The following is a 21,837-nucleotide window of genomic DNA, read 5'->3' on the forward strand; positions in this document are numbered from 1 at the left end:
CTTGACCTCTTGAGCTTGTGAAGAGTTTTTCTGAGAAGATGGCTGTGCTGCATTTAGTTGTGCTCTGGCTTGGCTTCGTGTATAGGGGCGAGCTGTGGTTTTGTGCCTTGTGCCAGCCAGATCTGTGTAGTAATTAAGGAACAAAAGAAGAAAAGGCACACTAATCTAGGAACTTCCTCTCTGCCCAGAACGTTGGAGGCTATACACCACACCCCTCAACAGTATTTATAGGAACTCAAACACCAGATTCTGCTCTGTTCCAGTAACAAGAAGCCGAAAGCACCAGCCTGAAGATGACGAGTGAGACTTCGTCGAAACGTCGCACAGACACCCCGACTCTTACACGGGAAGACACCCGAAGACACCAAAACCTGCATATATATATATATATATTGCTAATTTCCTCCTATTTGAATACGGATTGGTGGTTTTGATTTTATCATTTTTAGCAAAACACTCCTGAGTGCCATTAGATGTGGGAGTGTATTATATAGAGAAAACCACCCCTTGCTGCACTTGTATGTATGTTTGTTTATTATTATTATTTTTTACAATTATTAGATTCACTGTGCTAAAGAGAGGATGAGATTTATCCTCCTGCAATACAGAACCCTACTGGCACTAGAATAGCAGCAATGAGCATAATACAGTCCAGGTATTTACTGAGTGTTCTGTGGTCTCCCCCTCATTATTTGCACCTCAGTTCCTCGACACTCTGGGCAACGCCACTTGGCAGCAAGAAGCCCAAAGGTTCTGCTTTTATATGCATTGACAGTTGCAACCCCAGTGTTGCCATAGGTGGTGGCTGAGAGAGCCGTCCTTTTTGCAGGCTTTTTTCCTGCTGCCTGCCGGCCTGTTGCTGCATCTCAATATCGCTCTCAGTGGAAACAGCTGTGCTTGGCGTTTTCTGCCTCAGCCTAGATGCAGCTTTTCTTCTGTCCTGGGCCTGCTTCTGGGCTGCCTGGAAAGCAGGGAGGAAAAGTCACAAAGGGTCAACATCCGTATCTAGAAAGCCTGCCTAATTTCGTTCTCTCTCGCACACACAACGCTATAATTCACGGGCATTCGATGAAGCCAACACTTGGGCAGATTGAGGACATATAAAATGGTACACTGCTTCACACAGAGTGCAGTTCAGCTGTGGAACTCATTGCCACAAGAGGCAGTGGTAGCCACCAACTTGGAAGGATTTAAAAGAGGAACGGACACATTCATGGGGGAAATGGCTACCAACCAGCCACAATGCTTGTTCCTCTTCCTCCACAGCTGGAGGCAGTAAGGCTTCTGAATGGAAACCACAGGAAGAGGAAGTTCTCATGTGCTCAGTTCTGGCTTGCCAGATTCCCATAAGGCCACTGTGAGAACAGGAAGCTGGACTAGATGGGCCTCTGGCACGATGCAGAGGACTCTCCATATGTCCTTATTTACGTGACCCATGAAGGCTGCAGGGGGACGCGGGTGGCGCTGTGGGTTAAACCACAGAGACTAGGACTTGCCGATCAGAAGGTCAGCGGTTCGAATCCCCGCGATGGGGTGAGCTCCCGTTGTTCGGCCCCTGCTCCTTCCAACCTAGCAGTTCAAAAGCATGTCAAAGTGCAAGTAGGTAAATAGGTACCACTCTGGCGGGAAGGTAAATGGCGTTTCTGTGCGCTGCTCTGATTCACCAGAAGCAGCTTAGTCATGCTGGCCACATGACCCGGAAGCTCCCTCGGCCAATAAAGCGGGATGAGCGCCACAACCCCAGAGTCGGTCACGACTGGACCTAATGGTCAGGGGTCCCTTTACCTTCACCTTTATGAAGGCTGCAAGTGTGTTCCTGGAGCACGTTGCTCACTTCTTCTCAGTGGAGGCTGGTCCATTAGGGCAAGTTGGGTGAGTCCATTAGGGTCAGTCTGTCCTCAGTCAGCCCCCATCCACCTGTCTTCTTACTTAGAACCAATCAGGAGGTGGCACTGCCTGTCATTGGCTCTGACTCTACCTACTGCTGATCTACCGGCCTTCCGCCTGAACAGTCCCAAGGACAACTAGCCACCACAACAACTTCTATCCCAACTTTCCTTCAGTTCTTCCCCTGATGTGGGGAACCTGTGGCTCTCTGTGTCTTGAATGGAACTGGTGGGAGTTGTCTAAATATTCTCTGTACTTTATACCATAAGAGTTCCTTAGAGGGGAATAAACTGGTTTAAAACTGGGTTGCTAGATTTCCTGAAGGCAACTTACCTCTTTCAACCACAGCTGGCTTAGCGTTTCTTCTACACGTTCCAGAAAGGCACTGTGTGCAGCTCGTTGGCTTCTGTGCCTCTGAAGACAAAATCATTAAAACAATATAAGAAAACTACTGACGGGCATGGTTTTAACCAAAAGGGGATTCACAGATATCAAACGTCTTAAAACGAAAGGGGCTTGCTCTGCAGCTAGGCTTTATAACATAAGCATAGCCTGAAGGGAAGATACATAACATTTACTGGCAAAAAAGGCTTTAGCTGCAATAATTGAATACCCATCCAAACTGAATATCATACAGACACCCATTTACTATTGAGGATATGTACTCAGCCTGTTTCAAGTGTTTTTAATGCTAGTGCTTCACAGTTGCCAAATATGATGAGAGCCTGTCAAAAAACTTTCCCCAGAAGGCCTATCTCCTCACATATCTGTGGTTGCCTGTGAGGAGCACTGGCCTCAGCAGATATAAGCCTAACAACAACAACAACAACAACAACAATAGTTGTTTTATTATTTATACCCTGCCCATCTTGATGGGATTCCCCAGCCACTCTGGGTAGCTTGCAGCATATCTAAAAACATAATAAAAACATCAATCATTAAAAATCTCCCGATACAGGGCTGCCTTCTGATGTCTTCTACAAGTTGCTAAATTCTTTATCTCCTTGACATCTGAGGGGAGGGTGTTCCACAGGGAGGACGGCACTACTGAGAAGACCCTCTGCCTGGTTCCCTGTAACTTCACTTCTAGCTGTGAGGGAAGACCCTTAGAGGAGGACCTCAGTGTCCGGGCTGAGTGATGTGGGTGTAGACGCTCCTTCAGGCATTCAGTACACGCCTGACATGAAAATGCAAAGGGGTTTGGGGAGAGTAGGTGCGAGCAAACTAGTTTTACACCATCCCTGTCATCCTCCATTTGCCTGGAAATAAGCCCCACTGAATTCACAGGGTTTACATCAGAGCAGACATGGTTCGTACTGGGGTGTTAGCAATCCATTTATGTAACAGTGGTGGCATGTTTGTGTTTTGGCACTATTTTTCCTGCAGTTTCTTGGCAAAGCCGAAGTTCCTGAAAGCCTCCATGATGTGTGCTTCGTTTCAAGCGATTGAAGTCCCTTCAACAACAACAGGAAGCACCTCATCCAATCATCCATACAGAGGACTGGCAAGATTTGTACTGTGATATGATTTCTCACAATGCATAAAAATATGCCATGTGTTTTTTAAATTTAAAAAATCAAGCTGAACACAGAGGAACAAAAAGAGAGAGGAAGAAATAAAATAACAGAAAGCATAGGCTGGGGGCAGCAGTAAACATCTGAACTTACAGGAGGGACAGGATAATGTACAGGGCACCTAACCAGCAGCGAATCATGGTGGGTCGGAGGGGCCCACTCTGAATCTAACTAGGCCAGGTGTAGGCAAACTCTGCCCTCCAGATGTTTTGAGACTACAACTCCCATGATCCCTAGCTAACAGGACCAGTGGTCAGGGATGATGGGAACTGTAGTCCCAAAACATCTGGAGGGCCAAGTTTGCCTATGCCTGCACTAGGCAGATGCAGAGCCTAGGAGGCTCCAGAAGGCAGCCCTTGCTATTTCCTCCCTAGGGGAGGGAGGAGAACAGCAGCACCTCCTATTAGCCAAGAGAGACCACTATAGAGTTGGCATGGGGGGTGCTACCAAGGAGGCAGCAGACCCAGCTTCCAAGGAGCGCACCGCAGTGGGCAATGCATGCCTTGGAGGCCAGATCTGTTGCCCCTGTTTATTCTGCCACCCAAGGCAGTCACCTCCCCTTGCCTCATAGGTGGGCTGGCCCTGCTTTGCAAGAAAAATATCTGCCCATTATTTTCTATGTAGCTCTAAAAAGTTGCTAAACCAGGTTCTGCATCAGAAAGTTGGGTTCTGTGCTGCCCAGCAAATGCTGGCACATGAATACATGCATCTGTGATTATACCTACTTTGTGTAGCATCTAAACAAAGCAGGAACAAATTCAAGCATTCACCATAAACGACATAATCTTAGTATGTTATTCCCTAAAGTGACTAAAAATTCTTAACTGATATCTTCATAGCTACGATCCAAAACTTTGCATGTGCATACGGGCATCCTCACCCAATGTCCGGGAGGTCCCGCATTCTATATGGGGCATCAATGGGGAACCTGTGGTCATCTAGAGGTTTTTGGATTCCATCAGCCCTGGCCAGCATGGCCAAAGTTCAGGAATTATGGGAATTGTAGTCTGGAAACATCTGAAGGGTCAAAGGTTCCTTATCCCCAATACAGCATATCTATATCAGGGAATCAGATGGAAGCCTTACTGGTTACAATGGAATTTTCTTCCACATGTATTAGCGATTATAATTTAAGAGCATTTGCAGCTCAAGTGATATCAACAGTAGGCAAGATTCTACATATGCTATTACACTATTTGCCAACATGCATTTGAATCTCCAAGACTAGCTCAGGAAAATTACGCCTCCCACATTCTGAAATGGCTCTGGCTTGTTTCCGTTTAAAACAACACAAGAGTCATTCATGCCGCATTAGGAAAAGTCTATAATTTGTCAGAAAGCCCAAGTCACTTCTGATCCCTGGAAAACTGGGTGAATCTGTTCCTTTCAGCCTGCAATGTAGCCAATGTACCCAAGGTTCTACAGTATATATTTTGCTTTTTCTAAAAAAAAAAAATTTTTTACAAAGTATCCCCATATCTGATGGCGTAAAGCAACACAGTGTCGTTCATGGCATTTTGCAAGAGAAACAGTTACAGTTTTCAAACAAAACTATAAATAGCAGCAGGCCTACAAATATCTTCCACCTGTGAGAACCTGTGTATGAGACAGACATTTAAAAAAACAACCCACAGCCTGTCTTCTAATTATATCACCTTAGGTTAGAATCTGGCTAGCTATCAGCTTTGCAGAAACTTCCAAGTACTCCAGCAAAGCAATGCCCTTATTTTATTTTACTTTTTTAAAAAAAAAAACACAACCATTCAGAACACCCACAGATTTCTATTCCAAATATGAGCTCAGTGGAAGAAGATGCGAAGAAGGGAAGGGAATTATGGAGTGTTGTACTAACTGTGAAGGAAACAGGTTTAGTAGGCCAAGGCTCCTTTGGCAGAAGTAACTTCGAATCCCACTTGAGTTCTTGAGGCTTGTAGCAGGTGGTGAATCTTTCCTTGGATTGGGGTCCCCCTTTTTCTTCTGTGAGAGGATGGAGTCCGTGGACTGAAAAGGGACAGCAAACAAAAGGCAGTTTGGGCTCAGAATCCGTATTGTGCATTGCTGCTGAAGGGAAAGGATTTGAAAGTGCATGCAGCACAATCCTATGGTGTTTGCTTGGGAGTAAGTCCCACAAGAGCCAGTGGGACTAATAGAATTGCAGCCAAAGCAACTAATGAGTTTTAGGGAGCCACACCGGTCTGGCTTCCCTGGGCACCAGGAACCACAAGGGGTGCCAGAACAACTATGCAGAAGGGAGCATAAGAGGTGGGGTTTGTGTGTGCCAATTTTTAGCATTGCACAGGGTGACACAAAAAATTGAGAGCCCAATGTCTGCCACTGTAACTATTACTAGATTTTGGGAAGATTTATTAAAGGGTGTGATGTTGGATTACTGGTGTGAAAGTGCCTGGAGATTAGTATAAAAGCGTACAAATAAATTTAAAGTAACTAGGGGACAGCCAGGGGCCTTCTCTGTATTCTAGTCAGTGCCTGGTAAAACAGTTTCATTTAGGCAAGCCTACCAAGATAGGTAGAACATCAATATAGGTTTTATTCTGGGGTGGGTTGTTGTTTTTTGCTTATTGGTGGGGTTCCCCCCCCAAAAAAAAATTTTTTTTGAATAGTTGTTCTTAACTTTTTTTTTTACTGATAATTCCATTGTTTTACTCATTTTGCAAACCACATTAAAATTATTTGCTTTTATACTCAAGTGCCATGCATATCTTAATAAATCAAGGATCAGCGGCCAGAGTTGCACCAGGCACATCATACACCTGTGCCGCTTTCTGTATCCCATTTACCTAACAGGTGGACACATATTCGCATGAAGTTTTGTAAATGCAACAGCAGGTGTTCGGCCTTCTGCCGAGTTTGCTGCTCCATAGATCACAACCAGTTAGCGTAGATGTTCAGTTCTGAACGCGTCTATCAGTGCCACTTACACATTCTCCAGAGCACCTAGTACACTGCTAAATGGCAGCAGCATAGTCAAATATGGCAAGAAAAATTCAACTGGGGTATACGAACAAAAGAGGAAGATTTGGACTGCCCTAGTCAAGCTTCACAATCACCTGCTTGTAATGATATGTTGACTTTTGAGTGTTATAAACAGTCAAATGAGAATCTTAGCATTAATGTTTTGTGTTATAAATATGCCAGAAACTAACCTTTAATACTATTGTTCCCTAAAGGAAATAATGGCTGTTGTGAGGGCCAACTACTTAATATGTCTGCTTAATGAAGATTAATACTATCAGAGTTTAACAATAACAACAACAACAATAATTTGTTGTTGTTGTTGTTGTTGTTGTTGTTGTTGTTGTTGTTGTTGTTGCTACCTCACCCATCTGGCTGGGTTTCCCCAGCCACTCTGGGCAGCTCCCAAGAGAATATTAAAAACACAATAAAACATCTAACATTAAAAACTTCCCTAAACAGGGCTGCCTTCAGATGTCTTCTAAACGTCAGGTAGTTGTTTATTTCTTTGACATCTGATGGGAGAGCGTTCCACAGGGTGGGCACCACTACCGAGAAGGCCCTCTGCCTGGTTCCCTGTAACTTTGCTTCTCACAGTGAGGGATCTGCCAGAAGGCCCTTGGCGCTGGACCTCAGTGAATGATGGGGGTGGAGATGCTCCTTCACGTATACAGGACCGAGGCCGTTTAGGGCCTTAAGGTCAGCACCAACACTTTGAATTGCGCTCGGAAACATACTGGGAGCCAATTGCAACCCTCTTTAACTTCCAGGATAGGTCAGCAGTACTACATGATCCTCAGGGTCCCTTCCAACTCCATGAGTCTACGATTCTATTATTTATTACAGGGATGAGGAGCCCTTTTCAGCTGATGGGGGCCACATTGTCTTGTGGGCAACCTTCTGAGGGCTGCAGGCCTGTGGGAGGCAGGGCCAGCAGCAAAAGTTGGTAGAGCAGCAGACATTAATGTTACCTTTCTAGAATCATAGAATTTTAGAGTTGGAAGGGACTCTGAGGATCATCTGGTCCAAACTCCTGCAATGCCAGAATAGGCAGCTGTCTCATGTGGGGCTCAAACCTGCAACCTTGGCATTATCAGCACCGCACTCTAACCAACTGAGCTATCAAGTGCAATTATACCGTAGGCCGCTAAACAGTATATAGCATATCGACTCATACACCCCTATCTATCCTCCACCCAAGTAAGTAAGAAGCATTATCAGATTTCAAGGACATATTTCAGCCAAGGAAGGAGGGTGCAAAGCAGGACCAGGAGGAGGGAGCGCAGCCTGGAGAGAGTCTTGAGAGCCACATCCCACACCACACCCTATGTCCAGCACAACACAAGCTTCCCAATCCAATTTATTACTGAGAGAACATGATGTTCAAACCATAATGTTCCTCTGATGCATGAAACGGGTGTCATACCTACTTCTGAAGATCAGCGAGGACTTACCTTTGCTTAAACCCTGGGATTTCAACTTTAGATTCAGAGGGTCTCTGGCATAGCTGGTCACAAAATTTGGTCTATCTGGCTCATACTGCACAGGGAAAAACATGGAGAGGGAACACCTGGATTTGCTGCAAACAACTTGGGAGCAATGCTTTGGCGCTTGTCATTCTTACTGCCCATTCACAGCGACTTCCTTGTAGATATAGCAAACAGGGTTATTTTATTTTATTTTGCCATGCTTTTATTTTTTTAGGTTTGTCGAGGTTTTTTTACCTCCTGCTGTGGCACCGTACTTTTAAAGCAAAGGCTATACAGATAGATATACACCACACATTTAAAACACACGACTTCCCCCCAAAGAATCCTGGGAACTGTAGTTTAACTTTCACATTATTACAATTCCCAGCATACTCACAAGCTACAGCTGCCAGGATTCTTTGGGTGGGAAGGCATGTGTTTTAAATATGCAGTGTGTACATAGCTTTAATAAGTGAGCTGTTCTACATTTCCTTCATACTGCTTTTTAAATGGATTTATATCCCGTATTTTGTTTTATTTATTTATGTTACTAGGGTGCGGTTTTTTGGTGTTGGTTTTTTTTTTGTATTGTTGTGTTTCAGTCTCAAGGCAACACCGGGATCCTTTTACAGCACTACAGTGGTACCTTGGTTTAAGAACAGCTTAGTTTTTGAACAACTTGGATTAAGAACGCTGCAAACCCAGAAGCAGATATTTTAGTTTGTGAACTTTGCCTTGGAAGCAGAACATGTTCTGTTTCCTGTTGGGTGTGTTCCATTTGTAAACTGAGTCTCCTGCTGCTATGGGAAAGCATGCCTTGGTTTAAGAACACTTTGGTTTAAGAACAGACTTCCGGAACGGATTAAGTTCATAAACCAAGGTACCACTGTAGTCTTCAACTAGTGGGTGGCAGCCTGATTTAAGGTGGGTGGCAACAGGAGCACTGCAAATATGTGATAAAAGACTAAGAAATAGGTCTCCAAATGCATGTTTGGGGTAAAAGTGGGTCATGGGTCTGAAAAGGTTGAGATTCTCTAAAATAAATAAACAAACAAGAAGTGATCCTGGAACCGGACAGAGCTCATTTCTTGCCACATACTCAGTTGTTAAACTGCTCAGCTAACATCAATAAAACTGATTTGTAAACTTATGAGGCTCTCAAAAGTCAACAGAAGACACACAGCTGTCGTTAATAATATACAGTCACTTCCTGGTTTAAGGCAGGAATAAGTTATCCAGTAAGTTTAGTAAGGAAATGCTAATCTTAGCTTTTCAAAGCACCTCATCTCCGTATACACATTCTTAACCGGTTCTGCTAGTAAACACCTGCCCTTTGTTAATATCATAAGGTTCACATGTGACCACATAAGCAGGGTCGTCTTTCAATGAAAAAAAAACTTTTAAGTCAGTTCTGAGGACCCATTTCTGCTTGGCGCCACATTTTCTTTTAAGTAACCTGCTGCATGCTAGTGGTACATGAGATGAGAGGGAAAAGTAGGAGAGCAACAAATCTAAAGTTTACCTTTGTATGGTAGGCTACTTCCTACACGTATTCATGCACCCTTCTCTGTCCTTCATTGAAGTAAGGGCTGAAGAACATATTCCAGCCAGCCAGAAACACTCATAGGGACATAGGAAGCTGCCTTCTGTTGAGGAAGACTGTTGGTCCATCTAGCTCAGAACTGCCCTACACCTCTGCATCCTCCAGGCAAAACACTCAAGAAGGGGGCAGATCCAGTGAGGGGTTTGGCCTGGGAAGGGGCGAAACCTAAGAAGAGTCCTGAGGACCAGGTGGAAAGGCCTCCTGTCCTAGCTGCAACCTTAAATGTTCGGTGCGATAAAAGTAATGATATCGGGGGGTTTTTTAATACTACAGGGAGGGTTAACCTGTTAATTTGTGTTGTGGTTGAATGGAGAAAAACAATGGAATGCATTAGAAATGGCTGTATTGGACATGAGATAAAGGTAAAGGGACCCCTGACCATTAGGTCCAGTTGTGGCCGACTCTGGGGTTGCGGTGCTCATCTCACTTTATTGGCCAAGGGAGCCGGCATACAGCTTCCGGGTCATGTGGCCAGCATGACTAAGCTGCTTCTGGTGAACCAGAGCAGCGCACGGAAACGCCATTTACCTTCTTGCCAGAGTGGTACCTATTTATCTACTTGCACTTTGACATGCTTTTGAACTGCTAGGTTGGCAGGAGCAGGGACCGAGAAACGGGAGCTCACCCCATCGTGGGGATTCGAACCACTGACCTTCTGAGCAGCAAGTCCTAGGCTCTGTGGTTTAACCCATAGAGCCACCCGTGTCCCCAGAAATGGCTGTATTGGACATTAATGTGCCTCTATAAAATAATTTAAGTCTCATGAAAAAATCCAGTCACCAACAGAGTACCATGATTGAAGATGAAGATCTTAATGTTTAAAAAGTTTCTGAAGAGCCCTGAGGCTTCAAAGACATTTTTCAAAGGCTAATATAACCACATAACCCAACTACACTATAAGGAAAAGATAAATGTGATCCACATCACTGAATTCATTTGACCAAAGCATTTGTTGCAATAGTGCCATCTTGTGGAGACACTAAATTCTATTGCTTGTGTTGTTTCTTGGTGTGTGTGTGTACTTTATTGACCAGGCATAGGCAAACTCCGGCCCTCCAGATGTTTTGAGACTATAATTCCCATCATCCCTGACCACTGGTCCTGTTAGCTAGGGATGATGGGAATTGTAGTTCCAAAACATCTGGAGGGCCGGAGTTTGCTTATGCCTGTTATAGACACACAAAACAGAAATGATATAGCTTCTGTGTTATATAGTTAGGGATAGGCGAAACTTTCAATTTAGGGTTCTCTCGCTTTCTCATTTTTCTAATATTTATTTTGGTTCTTCACATTAGTTTATTTTTTTTAAGTCATGAAAATTCATCAGCATTGTAGCATACAATTTTGCCCAATACTGACATTTTTGCAAAGCAGTATTCCTGTTGTATGTTATTGTCTTTCATGGTTTTATATGCATGCATTCCTCTAGTACATGCATTTTTTTACATATTCCTTGGCCGGAGAAGCACACTGCAAAATTTGGAGAAATGCAAATTTCAAAGGATGGCTGTGTTTTGATTCATGTATTATTTCGGGAAGTGTGAATTAGGTAGGTTCACCTTTCAAGGAGAATGGAATCAAGCCCCCCCCCCCAATCCCTATGTGTAAAGGCAGAAGGATAACTAAGCTTTAATGGTAGATTTCTAGGTGAGTTGAGCTAGATTGCAAGGGTTTCTGATGTCTGGCTCCTTAAGAAAAGCATCAAATGAAAATATGTGCCTCTCTCACTGCTGAAATGAAGAAAACTTGTGGGGGGCAGGCCAGGATTGAATTTCTGGGAGAAACCCACCCTGGTGATAAAAGCAAATTACTGGGCCAAGCATGTTCTCAGAAGTACCCTTTAGCCTTTTTCAATTCTATATGTACATCTGTCTGACTGAGCCACTGTGTAAACACTTGGCTCCAACTTGTACATCTTAGAACTCCAGTGGTACCTCGGAAGTCAAACGTTCGGAAACCAAGGCACGGCTTCTGATTGGCTGCAGGAAGCTCCTACATCCAATCGGAAGCCACGGAAGCTGCATCGGACGTTTGGGTTCCAAAGAACCTTCGCCAACCAGAACACTCACTTCTGGGTTTGCGGCGTTCGGGAGCCAAAACGTTCAACTCGCAAGGTGTTTGCGAACCAAGGTACGACCGTATAGTTAAAACAAATAAAGAAATAAACCACCCCATCTTGGCTGGTTGTTGTTGTTTGCAGGTTATTCTGCAACATGCCATTGACACAACAATAATGCATTTGTGGTAGATTTATGCTGTGGACCATCCATAGGTCATTTTGCTTTATTAGTTGCTCTGTGAAGCTTCCCTGGTGTTAGTTGCTATTGCTGTCTGGAGGGACAGTCTTGCGCTGCAGCACAATGAAAGCAGGGAAACAGTCAAACAAACCCGGAACATTTGTAGTATGAAAAGTTAAATGTTTTAAGCAAGAAGTCATGGGACATGCATTGACTGGAAACAAAGCAGTATGTCCACCCCAAAACTGTGTAAACGGTATTGAAAGTGAGATTGTGCATAAATGTCCCAATACCTCTGGGGCAGCACAAAGTAGAAATAAACCAGAAGCCTTGTAGTCTACCCACACCTGGTTCAGCGCATTGCCTCGATCCCCCTCCCCACCAAAGGCCACCCTTTTCCAGTTGCCTCTATCTCAATTCATCCTTCCCTTTACCTGTCTATAGTCGAATGGTTTTGGATCTTGGTATTTGCTGCTCTTGAACTTTCCCATCTTCACGAACATTAGCTGGGCTTCGTAGGGACCCATGTGGGGAAACCTTGTAATGATCTTGGGCTCCTGTTCGCGTTCCACGATGGAGAAAAATAAATTGGACCTTATCCTCTGCAACTCTTCCTGCACCGTGCTTGGGGGCGATTTTTCCCCCAGCTCTTTCGACTTTCCTCGCGGCTTCCTGAGAAGGCCTCGGGTGATATAAAGCCTGTAGCTGAAATCGGGAGGTTGTTTTAGGCAGCTATCCTTTTCCAGAGGGGCTGTGAGTGGCTGAGACTCATTGACTCGATCTCGTTGTAAGGCTAACTCCAGGTTCGTAGCAAATATCCTCTTCAAACCGAAAGTACACTTCGATTGGTTCCCAGCATGGATATTGGGGAACATTCTGCATTCGCCGCTCTATGCCTAAACAAGGTAAAGAGGTAAAGAGGAAGAGGAATAAGAAGAAAGATTTTGATTATTACTGATTTATCATACAAATTTATTTTTAATACAATTCTGCAGAAAACAGCTGTTTAAAAACAACAGCAACAACCCATGAAAATAAGCATGCTGCATCGCTTCCTTTGGGCTGACAGAAGAAGTCACCCTCGAAAAAAACTGGCTAGGTCTGGATTGAGACACATCAAAAAAGTGTTTCAGTTAAAAACGCTGTAAACTTCATCAAGGGAAATCGTGTTTGTGAAAGATGGGACTCCACAGCGCCATCTGGTGTCACAGTATTATAATGCATATAAAGCACTTTTTTATTCCGAATGTAGCTGATTATAGTGGTACCTCGGGTTAAGTACTTAATTCGTTCCGGAGGTCCTTTCTTAACCTGAAACTGTTCTTAACCTGAAGCACCACTTTAGTTAATGGGGTCTCCTGCAGCTGCCGCGCTGCCGGAGCACGATTTCTGTTCTCATCCTGAAGCAAAGTTCTTAACCCAAGGTACTATTTCTGGGTTAGCGGAGTCTGTAACCTGAAGCTTCTGTAACCTGAAGCATATGTAACCCAAGGTATCACTGTACTAAGTTGTGCTCAGGCAATGAGCAAATTGAAATTGGGGTTGTGGCAACACATGGTACCTAGCAAAACATCACCACATACATTTCCCCCCCACCCAACAAGAATGCAAAACAAAACAAAAAAAGTTCCTTCCCTGAAGGAAGAATGCAATCAATAGCTAGCTTGTATTCCCATATGCAGATATATTCGCAGCCAGATATTTATGCCTTTATAGAAGTATATCTGTACTGCCAAGATATCAAGGTGGTGTACATGGTTAGAACACAAAACACTGTTTAAAAGTTAATATTTAAGGTGACCGGCTAAGCAAAAATAAAAACTAGACAACTGCAAAGGCCTGTCAGCTAAAGAAGTCTGCAAGGGACATGTCACGGGAAAGGGGGTTGCTTGTGTGTAAACCTCCAGCCGTTCCAAACTGCTTAGGGGTGGTTGTGTCTTTCCCTGACTGAGTAGCCCTTTGCGCTGCTGCTCAGTCGCTAGCAGAATCCGTGAGTGGGCGTCTCCTAAATTTCCTCCAGCATAAGAATTCCTTAATGGACAACCTTCGCCTCGCCTCTTTGCGCGGAAGCCTTCTGCGCAGAGTGGGCGTGCCGAGTGGTGGTCCTCCACCCTCTCCACTGACTTCACTGGAAGAGTCTCGGAGCCTCCCCTCCGAACTGCTCTCTGCCTCTCCCTTCTTCCTGGTGTCACCTGGACTTCTTTCCCCAGAGGACGTTCTCTCTCTTCCCTTACTAGTCCCCTCTCCTGCAGAATCTGGGAGCCTCGCCTCTCCACTATGCTCTGATGTCAGTTCCCTGACAGGACACCTGAAAGTCCTTAGCAAGGATGCTTACTGAATCTCTCTTGGAAGGTGTTCCAAAGAATGGAATCAGCAACACTCAATGTCCAGCCTGTAGTTCATCCAGGCGGGCCTCTGCTACAGGGAGGAGTGGGAGGCGGGTACAATTAACTGCATTCCTTCAGATGATCACAGTGTTTGAGCTTTATATTAAGCTATCCTGGACCTACATTGTTCTGGGATTTGTATATCAGCCCAGGAACTCTGAACCTGACATGGAGTAGGCTGTAAAGTACAAACTTGCATTTTTTAGAAATTGTGGTGAGAACTTTTGAAATCTCCTCTGGCCATATACACAGTTCTCCCTGATACTATCACAATTCTGTTAAGTGTTGCCCTAGTTATTAATAACAGTAAAACTGCAACCCTTATAAAAGAGGCAGAGCTGAAGAAGCAAGGAGATTCTACTCACCCTCTCTAAAGCCAAGTCCTTTCCCAAGTGTTTCATGCCAGATCACATTTTTCCTTTTGCAGCCCTGGTTAGAGCAAAGCAAGCACACACACAGAGAGAGGAGAGTCTCATAACAGCAATGTTTGTTCTGGGATATGTTTGTGCTCTTCTTTCTTTCTTTCTTTTTTGTTATACAAAGAGGTTTGAATGCATAAATGTATTCAACCCATCTGGGTTGCTAAGTAACAGGACAATTCTTGCCTCAGGACGTCATTCAAAATTCAAAAAAGAGGGGAAAAACAACCCTGAAAAGAGTGCCTCTCTTGGCTGTATAAAATGAGCTTGAAACCTAGCAACAAGCTACACCAGTTCAAGGCTATTTTTTCAAATGCTAGGAAACAGAAAAGTTCACTGAGCTAAATGAAACTGAGGGAAAATGAACAAGATGAAACAGGCCATTGAGAGAGAACCGGCATAAAGACAGTCTTTTTATTCCTGTTCTTATAGGACAAGCTCTCTCCCATATAACAGACTCTCCGAGTGTCACTATTTTCCAGGGACAATCTCGGATTTACAGAAGCCATCCCAGTTTCTGAACTTTTCCTTAGGACATCCCTATTTACATTGGATAAATGTTGGAGGTTATGCAGTTATCCGTTAACATCTGAAGGCAGTCCCATATAGGGAAGTTATTTAATGTTTAATGTTTATATAATATATATGTTGGAAGCTGCCCAGAGTGACTGGGACAATCCAGTCAGATAGGCAGGGTACAAATACTAAAATTATTATTATGGAATAGGACGTCCCCATTTCATCAGAAGATTTTGTTTTTTGTTTTTTTTTATAATCATATTTATTAAAATTTTCAATAATAACAGAATAGAAAAAATAGAAAAGATAGAGAAAAGAAAGAAAAAGAAAGACCAATTTTAAACCCTTGTTTTCGTAACCTTCTTTCTGGGACTCCCTCCTTCCCCTCCCGACTGTATTCCCCTTTCCCTACGTTGGTTCCACAAGTTCTCGTTCCCAATTTAAACCTAATATGTTGTACCTATTAGCCAGTTTAAATTACAATCTTAACATCACTCCTCATCTTTAACAAAATAGAACAAAGATTTTTCCCCCAAGATCTACCCCGTTTCCTTCCACGAATTCCCCCTTTTTTTCCAAAACATGTCAAATCAAAATACCAAAGTTATATAGAAAGATAAAAGATAGAAGATAGAAGAAGATTCCAAAAGTTGGTTACATAGCCTTTGGATTCTAGAATTCCCCCTCCCTTCCCCGGTTTGGATTCCCCATGTCCATCAGTCTGTATGTTGTCGGCCTGGAGGTCTCAAGTCCACAGCCAAATTTTTCTCAATCCATCTTGCCTGTTTTCTTTAAATTTGCTTGTTTTGATAATGTTTAATTTCAAAAATCCAGTCTAATAGAGGCCTTTAATTTCCCTTGGTCATTTTTGCTCCTCCCATTGTTCTTTCCGTGGCGTAGTTGGTCCTTTGTTCTTTTGTTTCTCACTTTCTCAGGTTTCTATCTTGTTCAGCTGCAAAACCATTCTTATTCTGAAATCTAGTATCTCTACAGAGGTTTGTTATTCAGGAACAGAAACTTACGTCCAGTTCCTACCTTGCTTCAATAGAAAGATTCTATTGTGTTGTCACCTCTGTAGACAAAACAATATTTCAGTTTTGCTACTTTCCCAGAAGCTAAGACCAGTACACATCCCACAGTAGTTTTCCACATACGCCACTTGTAATGTCCCAAAGCCCCTCTAGGGGGGTTGCAGTAACTTTGTGTCCTCTAATCCAAAAGTCAAGTTGTTGTTTCTTTTCCCCCCGACATTTTGTATCCATATTTATGTCCAATTGTATCAAAATTAACCAGCAAAATACTTGTAACAAAGTCCTCTTTGTATTCTCAAGATTTGACAGCTACTTTGACAGCTGTCAAACTCTCCATCTCTCTCCGCCAGGTTCTCTGAATCGCCCCGGTTCCCAGGGGGGGGGGTTGCCTTTTCCCTCTCACCCTCGACTTTTCTCCTCCAGCACAATTCTTGTAGTATCCCATCGTGGAGTTGATATTTTTGTCAGCAATAAACTTCTGAATCGATCTTGGTTTCTCAGTCCTTGTTTTAGCATGTTTACAATCAGGGAGGGGACTGACTTCCTTTTTAGATCCCCCCCGCTCGTGCCGAATCCGAAAAAAAATTCCTTTTTTTCCTCCTTTTATACCCGGTTACCCAATTACTCACGGGTTGTTGTTAAATGTCCGAATTTCAAGTGGAAGAAGCCAGCGCTCTCCGACGAATGGCATGCGGCTGCGCTCGGCAGGGGAAGCGATAGACTCACAGTACCACGCCGCTCCCCGGCACCCGATCCGTAGCCTTTAAAAAGGCTCCTTCACGAGTCGGGAGGGCGCTGACGGTACCAGCCGAGTCCCCATGTCCACGGGCTCCGTGCCCGTGGTTTTTAAGGGTCCCCGCGTCGCCGGCGCGGTAGGACCCAGCCCCTGCCGAGCAGACTCCCTCCGGAGCTCGGAGGGAGTCCGCCATTCGGCGATGGCGCCAACCCGGAAGTCCCCCATTTCATCAGAAGATTTTGGAGGGTATGGTATACCTTTTGCCCAGTTAGTTCCTTTGTACTTGAGTAGTACTCCACAATTTATGGCCAATGGACCTAGTTTTAAAATATGGAAACCTAGTCCTGTCTCCAGGAACAGCAGATAGAAAATAGAAAAGTGCCAGTACTGTTGGGAGTTGCAACACTTGCAGTAAGTTATCTGAACCAGCGGAAGGCAATAAACAGAAAGGCAACCTTCTCTTCCCTTGCTGATGATTTGTTTTCTCTCAGGCTTTACTTCCTTTCTCCTCCTCTCTCAGTCAGTTAGTGTTCTGTCTTTTGTTATGACTCCATGATGGCCACATATAAGCTTGTACTTACAATGGCTTTGCTTGCCATTCGTAATAAACCATAAGTTTCTTTATTCTTTCAGTCTGCAGTCTCAAAACACACACACACACACACACATATACACACACAGTGGTACCTCTGTTTACAAGCTTAATTTGTTCTGGAGGTCCATTCTTAACCCGAAACTGTTCTTAACCTGAGGCACGCTTTCACTAATGGGGCCTCCTGCTGCCGCGTGACTTCCACTCACATCCCAGGGCAAAGTTTGCTACCCGGAACACCTACTTCCGGGTTAGCAGAGCTCATTACCCGAAGCATTCATAAGGAGGATGGTACGTAACCCGAGGTTCCACTGTGTGTGTGTGTGTGTGTGTGTGTATACACAAACACACACACACACACACACAGTATATGTGTGTGTGTGTGTATACCAAATGAATACATAGTCTGAATCTAGCAGTTCTAGCAGCGGCGTAGCGTGGGTCGTCAGCACCCGGGGCAAGGCAAGTAATTTGCGCCCCCTAACCCCTAACCTGCCGCCGCTGCCAGCTTCTTCTTGCTGCTGCCTGGTCTGGTCTGGTGTGGTTCTCTCCCGCGCTCAGCGCTGCTCTGGGCGGCCGCTGCACTGTCCCTCCCCCAGATAGTCCCTCGCTCTCTCTCCGCACCGCATGCCTGGCACCCACCCCCTCCACAGTGGGCGGCGACCCAGCGGCTCGGATCGGATTCGCACAGCCAGCACTGCTTTTATTCTAAAAAATAAAATAAAAAATGTTTAGGTGTACTCTCATCTTCCTACTCATACAGCCCCTCAATGAGGCCAAACTTAGATTCACAAAATGTTTAGGGGTATGCATCTTGTACCCCCAGAAAAAAGCACTGGTTGTACACCATCACCATCATCCAGTGGCGTAGCGTGGGGGGGTGCAGGGGGGGCCGGCCGCACCGGGGGCAACATCTGGGGGTTAGGGTTAGGGGCGCAAATCCACGGGTTAGGGGGCGCAAATCCACGGGTTAGGGGGCGCAAATCTACGGGTTAGGGGGCGCAAATTACTTGCCTTGCCCCGGGTGCTGACAATCCACGCTATGCCACTGCCATCATCAGTGACATGCAAAACTCCAAGGAGCACCAGCGGCAAAGGAAATATAGGGCAACCAATTTGCTGCAAGCAAAGAAACGCTAAAGACAAAAAACATTTCTAGGAGCAAGATGGACACATCCACTAACACATCACATAACAAACCTGCAAGTCAAAAGGATGATATACATATAATAGTGAGCCTTTATGACTCACTTTATGACTCACTACTTATACTCAGAGTTCCATTTTCTGCTCTTACTGTGTTTCTTCTTCTTCAATGAAATGCACAGAATATTAAAATGTATAAAAGTTGTCATTTTAAATAGTTGATGTGACAGTGATTTAAGCTGAGAATAAGTACTGGTATCAAACTAGCATTAGCCGGAGATTTTCTACCCAAATTTATTGATCGCAGGCATGAATCTGAATGCGTGAGCATGATATTAACTCCTAATCATAAGGATTGATTCCTGTGTATTAAAGTTGAAGGGAATTCATATATTCGGCATCATCAGAAGTGTAAAACTGGGTGGTTCTTTTCTCCACTAGATGGCAGGGTATTGCTTGCTATAGTAATAATAATAATGAAAAAAATTAGAAAAGCAACCACAAATAGTTCTGCAAAATAAATTGATCTTTTTCTAACCCAAGGCATTATTTATTTACATCTAAATGAAAGCAGAAATATTGTGAAATGAATAAAAGCAAGAGGCAATGGCATCCAGTTTGGAGAAAGACGAAAGAAAGACAGAACAAAGTATTCCTTCTCCCTCACAGAGTTCCCTGTGAAGAAGGATTGATTGTTAAACCTCTCTGGGTGGGAATGTTAGCTCTGAGGAGAGAATAGGGATCTGCCAGCAACTCTCAGCACTTCAAACAAACTACAGGTCCCAGGATTCTTTGCGGGAAGCCATGACTGGGTGGCCATCTGTCATGGATGCTTTAGCTGAGATTCCTGCATGGCAGGGGGTTAGACTAGATGACCCTATGATTTTTTTAAAGTGGTACCATAGTGCTTTATATTTATGGTGTGAATGCAGCCAAGGTAGGAGTGCAGCAATCCCTTCAGTGTCGCACATGGCCAGAAGTCAAAGATGGGTGCAGCCAGATGCAAGTATGGGCAGGGCAATGGATGCAACTTCCTTGCCATTCAAAAGTCAGAGGTTTCGACAAACACAAACACGCAGAGCCATCCTCCATCCTCAAAAAGTAGAAGCAGATCAAATTTGAGGACACATTCCAGCCAGCCAAAAGTGTTCATAGAGGACTTGGAACAAAGTTGGTCAGAGGTTTGGCCCGGTGACGGGGGTGGGGGCAGATCTCTAGTGAGCACTGCAAGGTGCCGGAGGCCAGAGTGGGGGCACATTAAATCCCTGGTCCTTAGATTCCACCCCCCCCCCCCATGATGAAGTACTTGTGAAAAAGAGATAGTGCTAAAGTGAATCTGAAAGAGTATACCTGAAGGAGCATCTCCACCCCCATCGTTCAGCCCAGACACTGAGGTCCAGAGACACCTTCTGGCGGTTCCCTCACTGCGAGAAGTGAGGTTACAGGGAACCAGGCAGAGGGCCTTCTCGGTAGTGGTGCCCGCCCTGTGGAAGGCCCTCCCATCAGATGTCAGGGAAGTAAACAACTATCTGATTTTTAGAAGACATCTGAGGGCAGCCCTCTTTAGGGAAGTTTTTAATGTTTGATGTTTTATCATGTTTTTAATATTATGTTCGGAGCTGCCCAGATGGGTGGGGTATAAATAAATTATTATTATTATTATTATTATTATTATTATTATTATTATTATTATTATTATTATTCAGAGTGATTACACAAGCACTAAGGTTGCAGGTTCAGTCCCCATATGAGACAGCTGACAGGGGGTTGGACTGCTAGATGATCCTCAGGGTCCCTCCCAATTCTACAATTGTATATTCTAGGATTACATGATTCCACCGCGAAACATGCTCTGCGTTCCAGAAAACGTAGAGCTAGAAGATGGATTTTGTGAGGCTCTATGCGGACATCATCACCCAAGGTGCAGACACACTGTCCTATAAAGAGGGAGATTGATAGTTTTGAGCAGGCATAGGCAAACTCGGCCCTCCAGATGTTTTGGGACTACAACTCCCATCATCCCTAGCTAACAGGACCAGTGGTCAGGGATGATGGGAGTTGTAGTCTCAAAACATCTGGAGGGCCGAGTTTGCCTATGCCTGGTTTTGAGTTCTGGTAGACATTCCTGTGCAGTGTATTTGTAACTACAGGATACCATCTCTGTTGCTACAATTTCAAAGGACTGGATGTTTCCATGAGGGCTAGTAGTGCTGCTGTATTCTCTGCACCAAACCACCTGGAGGATGGAAAGTCCTCCTGATCATGCCATGTAACCAGCGTGAGCAGCCATCTTAGATGTGCCTATGGGCTTCTGCATTGGTTTATTGGCATGAGTCTTCCAAAACAACAGCTGCAGGGGCAACAAAAAAAGACACCCAAGATTCACACTTTATAGCAAAAGGTCCAGAAAGGTCCATGGGGGAGTTATTGTTGCTTGTACAGTTTGAGAAGTTGAATGATAGTATACATGCCAAATAAAACTATGACAACTGGAAGGTGGGGGGGGGGGGAGAGATAATACATAACTGGTTGGATACAGACTAAAGTCACTGCCAGATAACCTTACTGAATGTTCATTCTTGTTTGGTTGCCTGAAGTTGCTGTTCAGCAATGTTGGCTGTTATTTATGGATCATTTGTGCTGATCTGCTTGTGGAGAGGGTAGACAACATTGAATCAGGTGTTCCCTTGCACTTTCAAGCGCATTTCCCCATCCAGTATGGGCATAGCTGTCAACTTTCCCTTTTCTTGTGAGGAATCCTATTCGGAATAAGGGAATTTCCCTTAAGAAAAGGGAACTGTTGACAGCTATGAGTATGGGAGGGGGAAGCGGGTTTGTTGTGTAAGAGCTTTAAATCTACCTTAATTGCGCAACCTGGATTTATCAATGGGTAATTAAATCCTAACTTATGTCCCATTGATTTCATTGGAGAACAAGTGCAATCCGAACCATGTCTACTCGGAAGTAAGTCCTCCTGGGTTCGGTGGCACTTCAGTGGGCTTAGGTCGGACTGCAGCTTTTGTCGGGATCCAACCCAATATAACATGGTACTTGTCTTAAACGTTCAGTATGGAGAAGGATTGAGTTGTACAAATCCTTTCCCTCACCCCACCCCAAAAAAGCCCTCAAAGTTCTGACAGAATTTTTAAAAACACACAGAAGCAGTGGTACTACTGCTCCACAGTCGCCATCCCATAACAGGATGGGGGAAAATCTAATTGTTGTTAATATGGTATAAAATTATGTGCCATTAAGTTACCATTA

The 21,837-nt window shown here is 44.3% G+C and overlaps 1 protein-coding gene across 9 annotated transcripts in view; it reads right to left on the reverse strand.

The window, feature by feature from the left end:
* Positions 1-572: 572 nt before the first annotated feature.
* Positions 573-21,837, reverse strand: part of LOC309515787 (uncharacterized protein C7orf78) — a 46,039-nt gene continuing 24,774 nt past the window's right edge. For all 9 annotated transcript variants that reach the window (XM_082193987.1, XM_082193986.1, XM_082193989.1 and 6 more), the window contains 6 exons: positions 14,496-14,559; positions 12,178-12,639; positions 7,889-7,973; positions 5,314-5,462; positions 2,221-2,301; positions 573-961 (listed from right to left, as the gene is read on the reverse strand). In XM_082193987.1, the coding sequence (XP_082050113.1) occupies positions 689-961; positions 2,221-2,301; positions 5,314-5,462; positions 7,889-7,973; positions 12,178-12,618 (1,029 nt within the window). In that variant the 5' untranslated portion in view covers positions 12,619-12,639; positions 14,496-14,559 and the 3' untranslated portion in view covers positions 573-688. The remainder of the gene's footprint in view (positions 962-2,220; positions 2,302-5,313; positions 5,463-7,888; positions 7,974-12,177; positions 12,640-14,495; positions 14,560-21,837) is intronic.

Source organism: Podarcis vaucheri (assembly GCF_965113315.1).
Source record: "Podarcis vaucheri genome assembly, chromosome: 12".
Classification (NCBI taxonomy): Eukaryota; Metazoa; Chordata; class Lepidosauria; order Squamata; family Lacertidae; genus Podarcis; species Podarcis vaucheri.